This window comes from Solanum dulcamara, chromosome 3 (assembly GCF_947179165.1).
Source record: "Solanum dulcamara chromosome 3, daSolDulc1.2, whole genome shotgun sequence".
NCBI lineage: Eukaryota > Viridiplantae > Streptophyta > Magnoliopsida > Solanales > Solanaceae > Solanum > Solanum dulcamara.
This window is the reverse complement of record NC_077239.1, coordinates 52,840,860-52,853,122: the sequence shown is the minus strand read 5'-3', so window position 1 is coordinate 52,853,122 and position 12,263 is coordinate 52,840,860. Positions and strand designations below refer to the sequence as shown.

Here is a 12,263-nt window from a genome sequence, read left to right as displayed (position 1 = left end):
TCCCTTAACCTACCAATGGATTTACCAAGGCTAATTATTCATCTTATTATGTCATACTCTATCTTTCTCACACCCGAAATATTATAATAACCCAGATCTGAGCAAGAATAAGTTGAATTTTATTGGAGGATAATAGATACCAAAAACTGAGCAAGAATAAGTTGAATTTCATTGGAGAATAACATATTTAGCTAAATAAAGCCGAATCGAGTCTCCAACAGAAAACCCACCATTGGCAATAGATACAAAAACTTGAAAAAATGAGTAGAATGTGTCATCCAACAATAACAACAAAAACATACCCAGCAAAATCCTTAAAAGTAGGGTCTAGGGAGGGTACAATGTACACATGACCTTACCACTACCCTGAGAAGGTGTCATTCAAGTCTTGAAATTAAAATTGGTGACATTGACCTGGTCAAATAAGGATAAATAAAAAGGGGACCTGATTAGAATAATTAAAAATTTTGAGGTGCATATTAAATTTTTAAACTTTTTGATAAGTCTTCCTTCATATTTTAAATTTCATAATTTGAAATTTCTCCCTCTTTCATTATCCTGTCAGTGTTTCTTCCTCCCTCTCTCTCTCTCATCCTCCCTTATCTTCTTTTTCTTTCTTTCTTTATTTCTTTCTTTCTCTCTTCTGATTGTTCTCCTCTTCTTCTTCTTTGTCGTATTTGTCACTGCCACTGCTATCGTAGACGTTCATCATTTTTATCACGCTTTTCTTTGTTTACTATTTTTGTTGTTATTTTTATGAACTACTTTGCTTTGATTTTGAGAATTTTGAAGATTAAAGAATTAATATTTTTTTAAGTCATAAAAAGAAATTTTGCAAAAAATCAAGCAACTATGATAGTTATTACAATAATTATGATAGTTGTTGTAACAACTTGGTACTTGAAACATCTAGAGGATTTCATATCAAAATTTGGGACTGCTTAGAGGAGATTTTGAGTTTGTCGAGATTGAATAGTCAATGTATAATTCATGTATAGTTAACCTACATTCAGCTTTTTGAATATATCATATATTGTATAATCAGTGTATAACTTATGTATAGGTATGCTATATTTAACTTTTTAAGTGTTTCATAATGTATGATCAGTGTATATTTTCTATGACTTTTGACTATTTTATATGTAAATAAAAATATGGTTATATTTGTTATAAACTAATTACGTTATTGTATATATTTGAAACTATCTCTTTCATATATTAAAATTCAGGCCGTCGGGCCAATTTAACCAAAAACAAAGAATGTAATTTTACACAAATATCATAGTTTTAAGAGTTAATTATATTTTATCCTTACTCTTTTTTCAAATTACAAAAATCCCTTAAAATTTAAGAATTTCGAATACAACACACAATGTCCCGTTACATCGCATCCTGATTTTGAATACATCACTCAACGTCTTGATATATCACGTTCCGATACATTATCTTTGTTGATACAGACACACATGTCTCGATACATCGCTTAAGAGTAGTGTATCCGAGAATAAGATAGAGTTGAGATTTTTATAATTTTTTCAATGATAAGAAATTCTAAAAAAATATGGTAAAATAAGTTGTGTATTTAGGTAAATTTTTCCTAAAAAAAAAGGACTACTTGCCATTTTCCCCCTAAAGTTTTACTTAGCCATCGCCACGAGCCAAGGCATAACAGAGAGTTTAGAATATAAATATGGCCGGGGAAGAAGCCATTATCAAATTAATAAATAGAATGTTCCTTGAAACGTCGTGAAGAATCATCCCAACTCCGTAAACAATTAATCAGAGATAACCCAAAAAATATAACTACGTAAAGAATTTTTAAAAATGAAATCACTGTTTTTTTATTTGTTCCAAATGATTGGTTCGGTCCTCAACTCTAAGCAAAACATACATAGCCAGTGTTTTGAAGGAGGCGATGACAAAACGCAAGAGACACTATGGATATGATACAACCAGACGCACACGTTACAATGCCTTCTTATATCCAATACAATTACAACTTTCTTACTATATATACATTATGTGTTTGTTTTCTGGAAAAAGGCTTTCAGAATGATGTAATTTCTACAAAGTGATAGCAATCTATAAATCTTTTGAAAATTTCAATAAAATTCAGCACATGATATATCTGGAAAAATCACCCAATTATCTGTTACTGATATCATCCGCTGAAGACTCAGAAGCTGTATCGTCCAACGTTGAGGTTGAGGCTGTGTCCACCAAGCTACTATCACTATCTGAAGATGTCAAACTTTGGTCCTCCGATGGTTGTTTCAAGTGCCAATACATTATACTTGCTGTCAGCGTAAGGATCATCTTTTGGTTTACCTGATTAAACACACCATTAAAATAGTTTTGCAGCATAATAGAAGAGACTTGTGAGTTGTGTCCAATACACAAGTTTTTAGACTAAAATAGAATGCATTGGCAAAATCTATGGGTTCAGGAAGGATGCATCAATTGTTAGAACGTCTTAGTGGCGATTAACATAAGTAAAAGAAAGAAACAAAAAGACCACTGCATAAAAATGAAGAATTACCTCAATTATATCTTCAGGCAGCAAAAAAATTGAACATCCAAGCTTCCTGGCAATACTGATTATGTAGGTTGCATTCATCTTCTTCTGGTCCTCTGCATCATCCAAAATTTTGAATAAATCAGACAGTCCATCCTCAATCATACTAACAGTAGCCATGAAATGTGAAAGCAAATGAGCACAAAAAGTTACAGGTGATGAAGTTTCTCAGAGGTGTGATCTTTAGCTCCCTCACAGTAGGAGAACAGGAAGGAAAATATAACATTCAGCTGTTTGAATGCAAAGAAATTGATTGAAATAGATAAGATTCAGTTATTTCAACTAATTTGAATGACCTTTCAAAATGGTCCAGACCATTTCAACTGTTCAGTCTGTTTTGGTGCAACGAAACAGGTTGCATAGTTAGGCAAAAGCAGAAAAGAAGTCTTTCGACAGAAAATTCATCAACAGACATATAGCTGTTGTGCTTAGGGTTCATAAAGGTTTGGCTGATGGGAATGCGATGTGTTAAAACCTCGGCGTCTCTGTTACTTAGGAAAAAGTATTCCAGTTATTTGACTAAAATATTTCTGAAATTATTGTTCTGAAAAAGCTACACATGATACATAGTGTGTAGAGAAAAGGAGAAAGGAAATCTGGAAAATTATTTCAAAAATTATAATCATGCACTATTTCCACCCCAGCAACTCTGTTTATAACCTAGCTCATATAATTCAGTCGGGCATCCCTCAAAATTTACATGAATTACATTTGATAATAATAGTTATCGTAATGCAAAACCAAAACCAAAAGAACAAAGAAATATATTGCGAGAAAATATCAAGAAGAAAATTCTTTTGTATACCACCAAGCAAGTATAATGACTTGAATTATTGGAAGCAGGAACCTGTCTCAAGTCTGATAGAAAATTACCAGTTTCCCCTTTTGTTACAAGACTCCAGTCAACAGCTCGAGGATGAACAGAGCTTAGCAGTTCAAGGAAAAAGATTCCAGTTGACAAACTCTTATCCTGTAAATAAAAAGTCCACACACTTTTCATCGTGGTAAAACAAGGGGTAAAATCGTAGTAAATTAAAGATATGTACTGATCATCTTATAGCACATTATTCAACTCATGCCTTGTCCAATAACTATATCTATATTCCCAACATGGGACATTTACTCTGCTGCCAGAATATGTGATTGCAACATATATTTTCTAAATATTCCTCAGGTCAACAGTAATGCAAATAAAGCATCTGACTCATCAAAAGCTGATATCACAGGAAAAATGAATAAAAAATTTACTATGGAATTTTTTGTTTCTTCAAAACTTCGTTCTCATATTTAGTCACTTGATTCCATTGGTAAAGCAGTAACACTTGCATGGCTTGTTGACATGATGTTTAGACCAATATAAACTTTTACCTGTACTAGGAACTGATCTTTACCTAGCTTGACTGTAGTTGAAAGAGACAATGTTTGATGACTTCTATGCAAATCCATGATTTATGGAAATAGCCCCTTAAAGGTTTGCGTACTACATTATTGTGATTCCGGGAAATTAAGATCACAGGAGACGATACTTTAAAACTACTGGGATTTAGTAAACAGATATATTTGTGGAGAAGATACCTTAAAACTTGTCATATGACTCTGGCTTCCTGAGTTTCTTACTTTGCTGTTAGCCCACTCCAAAATGTGAGCATCAGTAATTTCCTTCCCATGGGAGTGAAATCTCAAATTCTTTAACAGCTGAAGCATGTTACATCTCATTAACTGCCACAAGTAAGCTGAAACACGACGAAATAAAGTAGTTGGTACATAGCAATTTTGAGCCTTTTGATTTCTGATTCATTGGGAAAATAAAATAGAAGGCTTACCCAATATTAACTTCTTGTTTCCCTGCACAACGTCATTTCCAGCAATATTTACTAGGGAAAACTTCAATTGTTTGCCAATCTTGACTACTTGGTTGCAATTTTCTACTTTTCTGAAAGGCATCTTAATTGGAGGTTTAGTGGCAATTTTCCAGTTAACAATTCCTGGGGAGACCTTGTCAAGTGTCTCCAAAAGCACCCATCTGCAAAAGACAAACATTCACGCAGAATGAAACATAGGCAGAAGAAGTGCACTTCACAAAAAGGTTCATGTAAGAAATTCTGTAAAAGCCAAATAAGATAAGAGCAGAATTGAAGTTTCTTATTTGCAATGGATCAAAAAGAAACTGAACCAACTCTGGGGCATTAATTACCTAACATTGGAATATTTCTACACTAGGTATCAAGGAAGCACTCACCCATCTCTCAGATCTTCGAAAACATTGTCTATGTATGATGAATTTCCAAGACTATTGATCCAAAAGCGAAATGATCTTTCTTCCTTGGACATCTGAGCTTCATCTGGTGATGTCTCAACAAAGGATATCTGCTTTGTTTGAGTTGAAAGCCCATTCCTGTAGATGAGAGATTAATGATCAGTTAATAGATTAAAGGGCAGCCCGGTGCACTTAAGCTCCCGCTATGCGCAGGGTCCGGGGAAGGGCCCGACCACAAGGGTCTATTGTACGCAGCCTTACCTTGCATTTCTGCCAGAGGCTGTTTCCAAGGCTTAAACCCGTGACCTCCTGGTCACATGGCAGCAACTTTACCAGTTACTCCAAGGCTCCCCTTCGATCAGTTAATAGATTGAAACAAAATAATCAAATACATAAATGTTTACAGAATGCCAGTCCCAGTCAAGTGTAAAATACAAGTTTTACCATAACTTTCAATGCTATCGCACATCAGATTTATACAGAAAAATTGGTGAATGGACTAGTGCTATAACGACTAGTGGTGTTACAGAACAACTGCCTAACAAGTGGTAATAACGACAACTACAGTAGGTCTTAGAAGTGTTTTAGATTATGGCAAAACTTGTAATAAATTTCAGGTCAATTGACAACTGTTCAAGAATCAACTCTGTCTATTCAAATCTCTTTGCTGGCATATACTGTGAAGCTAGTGATATGTAATTATCCAAGCAGCATGCTAGAAGGACACTGCAATGCATAAAAATTCGTAGCTTTTAGAAGACCAAGGTAGAATCCAAGCAAATGTGGCTAGTAACTAAAGTTTTTCAAGAACGTATCTAGTTAGGTGTCAAAGACAAAAAGAAAAACACAGCGAACAATTAGTAAGCGAACAATTAGAGTGAAAAGAAACATTTAATTATCCTCACCTATGCTGAAAGATATGTGCCACAAATGCAAGGTTAAGATTTGGAGAACCTTCCACAATATCTTTTGCTGTTAAGTATCTTTTGCAGCCCATCATATCTGCATGTTCTAGAATCAATATTGCTCTTTCTGAAGGGTCTCTTACAGTGAGCATGTAAGGATTGGTGTACTCTGGGGCTAGAACATTTAGGAGGCGAGCATAAGCTTCTCCATCCTACGTAAGCAATTAGATAACTTAAGAATTAGCATTATATCTACAAAATGAGAAATCACATAGAAGAGATGAAAACTGAAAGCTCTTTTGATATGTTAGTTAGCAAGGGATAAGAAAGTCTGAATTGAGTACCTTTAAATAAAACTTAATAGTTTGAGCAGAATATCTCACTTATCATAGAAGGCAGGGCAGTAAGGATATGTCGTTTGCTCAAATTGATTCTTATATACCATATTTCTATGCCAGACCTATTTATCACGCTGGGACATTTGGAAAAGAAAATTGAATAAACTGAAACAGACTCTACTGGTTGAAACAGACTCTACTGGTTGTAGTTTCAATGTATAGATGAAGAAATTCCATAAAGTTTACTCCCGCCGTTACATTTTATGCGGCACTATTGTCTGTTCCAAAGTCATCTTTCTATACTTAAAAACAATTTAACTTTAATCTTTCCATTTTACCTTAATGGCATCATGCTTTTATAAGTCACAGAACTCTCATGGCATGTCTACACCACAAGTTCCAAAAGTCTTTTTTTCTGTATAAATCTTTGTGCCAATCAAACTATGCCACATAAATTGAAGGAGTAGTTGTTAAAATATGTCTAGAACCATTACTGTGTTGTTCATGTTGACCAAAAGTAGGGAAGAGAAAATAGAGTAACCAGCAATAGAGCTTCTACCACCATTTGAGGGAAAACTATCTTCTTTGGAAGGATTAAATAAAAGCTGCATATATATATATATATATAAAAAAAATTAAAAAAAACTAAAGAAAAATTGCTTTCATGCTTGATTGGTACACAAGTCCAATTCATCCCCATCTACCTTTATGTCAAAAGAGAAGTTTGTCACGATTTTATTGTATCCAGCTTTCTTCAATTGAAAATTCATCCATATAAGCAAGATCTTTTCTGGAGGAAGGTTCATCAACTCCCCTACATCCTGAGATCATAAAAGTACGCTGAAGCATATAACACAAGCTTTCTTGCAAGATAGTCACATGAACAAAACATTTAAGGAGTTAATGTCCACTATACCTTGCTATCATCAACTAACTCCACCAATTGAGGTGTTTTCTTTAGATTGAGGTCTGCCAATAGTTGAATCTGAAATAGCGTGACTAAAAAAATCAATCTCCTCGGGAAATATAAAGATTACAGTTTTTTGTCATAAGATTTAAAATATATGGTGATACCATTTTGTGTCTTAATGCCGGCTGCTATTCATTTTGTATCTTAATACCGGATGCTATTGGTAAGGTAATCTAGACCTATAGAAAGTTTCTCCAAAACTTCAAATTTGAAAATCACGTTAAGTATTTAATAAAGTATACATTCAGAACCCTTACCTTAATAATTTGAGATATTACTCCAAGAACAAGATGTCTCTGTAGACAAATGACACAACAAAGTTTTAATGAAGTATAACTGTTACTCCAAAAAGCCAAGGTAATCAAAGAATGTTGCTCACAAAAACCACATGAAAAAAGGCTCATCATGTCAAGAGAGTAGGAAAAACCAGTAAACATGCAACAAATAATTCAGTAACATCTTGACAAGATTTTTCTCAAGCATCTGATCAAAGTCATCATCATCCAGCGACAGACCAGAGAACTAGATGCTACAAAGGCAGCAAGGGAAAGGACATGGCTAATTGAATGTCTTTGAATACAATAGAGTATAGAACAGAATGAACTTCTCCAATGGAACAAAAATTTTAAGCTTGTCAGCCTTTCCTAATGAAAAGAGAAAGGAAAGGCCAAACTAATTATTGAGTGTCTTGTTAGAATAATGCTAACAATATATCCATTAGGACTAACATAAAATTAGCAGTTGATATCACACTAATTCTGCTCAAAGCCCAAGATACAGAATCCTACTCCATCTGAATAGAAATACGCTTTCCAAACAATGTTTCCAAGGGACTCAAAAGGAAACATAGTCAAAATATATGACAATTTCAGGGGAAAACTGATGCAAATGTGAGCGGAAATTCATAAGGAGACACATACCCTTCCTTCAATAAAGTCTTGTGTCCCAATATTGACAACAGTACATCCAATAGCCTTCGCAGAGTTTAGGCACAAAGTATGGTTTTCATTCCTTTCCCATGGATTAAGCATTCTCTTCATATTTATTGCTCGTTCATCAATTGTTCCAGGAGCAGCTACATTGATAAGTTTACTGCAACAAAGGGAAATTTAATTGACAATCAGACTATGGAGTTTACAGGCTCTTGAGACATGTGTACAAGAAAGAGCGAGACTGATGCTAACCAGATAAGAACTCCATCCTTAGCAATCTCAAAGAGATCATTTGTAGAAGGATCAATAGGAAGGAATTTTTTCAAAAATTCATCTCCCCCGAGATAGTTGTTAATATGAGCAACATATGATGCCTTCTCAGATTCACTAATTGTATGAAGTAGTGTAGAAGTTGGAGATTTTAGGAAAGCTGATGAGTTCTTGACATTATTTCCCATTCTTGCTGTGGCATGTGCTTGGAGTTTCAAATAGACCTGTCACAAAGATAACAAATTATTGCACTCTTTAGATTATCCACTACTGATTCTTGATGACTATGTTCTGAAACAAAGTGGAACACTTCAAATAAAATGTCTGTGTGAATCTATAGTTCTACCTCTTTAACTAATAAGCAGAGATATAAAAGATGTCAGTTTCCTTGCACAAAGAGGAGAATTTAGCTCCTGGAAATTAATGGTTCAGTTAAGGATATTGTTCATTCAATTCTCTTACACTTTCTTCATAGTTACAAACTTGACGAAACTTTGTAACTTTGTTCACAAGGAAGTAGTATTGTTTTGAGCTGATACATGCATGTTTGTGCATGGAAACTAATTTTCGACTAACATCAAAATCTTAAGTTTCTTCTGAAGATTGGACTAAATAACTAAAACAACAAAATCAGTATCACATAGACATAGCAATGTATGCATGTATTATCTTCTTTTATTTTTCAAAATGCTCTTTTAATTGATTATGTTCTGGATTTTAGTAGAAACATTTCTTTTACTAGTCTTACAAGATAAATTCTGGATACTCAAAATTCTAAATCAAGTCGAAATGGGAGGTATGAACTTCTGAATTGTGTGATTTCATGGTTAGTCTTTTAGTCTAGAAATAGATTAAAAATAAGAAATTCAGTTGGTCAAATTTCAAATCAGGTGATGATGTCCAACAGCCACTTCATGTATTTAAAATTAAGTAATTTAGACTTTTAGACGAAAAGAAAAAATTCAAGTTTTCAAAAACCGGTCTGTGTAAATAACATACCCGAAGAAATATCTCGAAATCAACGTCTTCATCCAAACATTTATAGGAATCTCTGAGAAACGACTCTCTTTCTTTTTCCGTAAGATTCTCTCCGACTTGTTTCAGTTTCGCCATTTGTGAAGGCAAGTCGGCGAGCGTCATACATCTGTTCTCTCTCCTCATCGTGTCAAACTTCACAGAAAATGAACCAGATATGATTTCGAACATAGAGAATTTACTAAAGAAAGAGAAGTGTTGGAGAAAACATACGTGAGATTTTAAACCCCGAAGCTCCACCTGAGTGAACTGATTTTGCAGCCATGGATCCGATACCAATACACCAACATATCCAGCCATTCTTCAATTTCCTCTCCTCACCGAGAAAACTAGAGAGAATTGAGATTATTTTCCGTGGGGAAAGAACCGAAGAATCGTTAGAGAAATGGGAATGGAGAGGAAGAGGCTAACACTAGAGTACACTGGGAAGGAGACGAGCTGTCAGTGTCTATATTTCAAAGCTGTTTCTCTAAAATTCAAATTATGACTATATTTTCCCTTTGTTAACTGCTACTACTATATTCTTTATTTAATTCAAGTATAGCACTATATGTACTTAATAATTAAACCCTCTACTTTCTTATATTAGTACTCATTCTATTGTATTTGTCCAACTAATTCAAAATATTTTTTATATTTATTCATTTTAGTAAATGAAGAAAAAATAATTATTTATTGATTACAAAATATTCTACACTATCGTGTAAAGTTGACCTGCTATTATATGTAACTCATTTTTTCTATATTTTTTTTCTAAAATTAAAATAATTTCCTCAACTCACTAAACGGATTTTCAGCCAAAATTTTTTCTCGGTGTCATCTTTTTTTTGCTTGTCAGTGATGTTTGCAACTTTGGATGTTTCTTTAACTTTTTTTTCTAAAAAAATAAGGAAAAACTAAAAATTGTTTGCAATGTTTTAATAGATTTAGAATGTGGATCCAATTTTTTTTTCTCTCTTCCGAGATTAATAAGTAAAAGCATGGATGGATTACTTTTTGCAATTTTAATAGTATTTGAGACGTGAAAAATTATTTCATTAATTCTGATGGTTTTGCTGAGAGAGAAAAATGGAAAAAATAGATTTGATTTATGTTATTAAAAGGAAATAGTAACTAATTTAGTTAGAGTACAATTAGGATTCTAGTTTTAATGTTTTTCCCTAAATTTTAATTATATAAATTTGATGGTAATTATTTAATTCACCTGATGGTATAAAATATTTTATACATTAACAGTGCACAAAACTTAAACTTTTTTTTTTGAATTTTATTCTTATCACTGAGTAATCATTTTTATAGCATATCCGATTACTATTATTGAATTAGATTTTTCAAAGCATAATAAATATAAATAAATTAGTAAAATTAAAATATATTTTTAAATGGAAAGTAAAATGCATACTAGATAAGTAAAAAGAAGAAGTAGCACTAAATTAAACTATACTCCCCCCTCCATCCCCCCCCCCCCCTCCCCCCGCGCAGTGGTTATTACTTATCCACTTTCCTTCCTCGTTACATGCCCTTATGAAGAGTAATTTTATTAATTTATAATTAAAAATTTTTAAATACATTTTATTTATATTTATTTATCAATATAAAAATTAATAATAAAATTCTTTTCTAGAACTTTATTAATACTTTAGAAAAGAATATGTTAAAGACAAACTATATAATTAATTCTACTTTAAATTTGTAAATGACAAATAATCTGAATTCTGATATACATATTTTTAGTAATATGGATATAAATAATATAAAACGGAAAGAGAGAGATAGAGTGTGCATTTGATATTATTTGCTAGTCAACAGGGAACGAAAAGAGTGGGAAAAAGTGAGTCCTTTCTTTAACGGTCACTTTTTAAAAAAAATTGAACTCCGCCAAAATGTGTTGGCCGATATAATTACTATCACATGACACTCATCTAAACCTGACATCTTTCACCTTACTTTACTTGATAACTTACTATTAAAAAAAATACTTTTATTTGTTATTTTGACACATTAAAAGAATTTATTTATTTTTACATTGTGTTTTTAGTATTAGTTACTTATTTTTTAAATTTAAAATTAAATATGAATTAATAGAAACAGTAAAGTAAAATAATCATATCAATTATTATTTTTTAATAAATGTTCAAGTTCAATTATGATAAGTAAAAATAAACGGGGGAAGTACAATGCAATTTGTTTGCTATGCTTACCAACTCTCTTTCTCCTCCAAAAGCCTGTGTTGAAATGCTGATGCTATTCTTCGCTGACGTTTGACTTCAAAATTTCAAATATTTTTGGCAAATTATTATTTGGCAAATATTTTTGGCAAGTTTTGATGAAGTTTCACCATGTATTTGACTTCAAATTTTTTCAAAAATATTTGATTGTTTCAAAAAATATAATTTATATCCGAGAGTTCTAAAAATTATTTAAAATACCCCTAAATTTGTATTATCATTCTATAGTAAACATGTTCTGTTAAAAGTATCCTTATAACATAATTGATAACAATCAATAACAACAAAATAATAATATGGGCAAGATCAATACATTAATCACATACTCAAACTTGTCATTGATTCTGTTGGTATTATAATCCATTAAAAGCAAATTGTTCTTTTTTCTCAATTTTATCACTAAAATTATAATTCAAACTTTTTCGGAGAGGTAGATAAATATTTGTTAAAATAAATAAATGATGGATATTTTTTTATAAAATATAAACAATTGAAATAATTTTTAAATATTTAAAACATTTCAAATACTATTCCAAGTTCCCAAAGACTAGTTTTTTAGTATTTGGGAACTTGAGAATTCTTCAAATATATTTAAGTTTTATGGCCAAACACCATTTTCCAATTTTTTCCCAAAAGTTTTTGGGGCCAAACGGCGCCTTCCTTAAAGGAGGTTCAAAAATTTAGTGCCTAAACTTAATGGTTACAAAATTCTTAGTTCAAAGTTGCATTTCACTTAGTGGTTACAAAATTCTT

General features: G+C 32.3%; 1 protein-coding gene across 1 annotated transcript; it reads right to left on the bottom strand.

Annotated features, from left to right (window-relative positions):
- Positions 1-1,852: 1,852 nt before the first annotated feature.
- LOC129882599 (fimbrin-2) lies at positions 1,853-9,760 on the bottom strand. Its single transcript, XM_055956978.1, has 14 exons — positions 9,496-9,760; positions 9,247-9,417; positions 8,230-8,471; positions 7,966-8,137; positions 7,303-7,341; positions 6,992-7,060; positions 6,780-6,896; positions 5,738-5,949; positions 4,815-4,970; positions 4,399-4,598; positions 4,151-4,308; positions 3,449-3,545; positions 2,540-2,631; positions 1,853-2,328 (listed from the first exon to the last, which is right to left on the bottom strand). The coding sequence occupies exons 1-14, from the start codon at positions 9,580-9,582 to the stop codon at positions 2,146-2,148; spliced, it is 1,995 nt and encodes a 664-aa protein (XP_055812953.1). The 5' UTR covers positions 9,583-9,760; the 3' UTR covers positions 1,853-2,145.
- Positions 9,761-12,263: the final 2,503 nt, after the last annotated feature.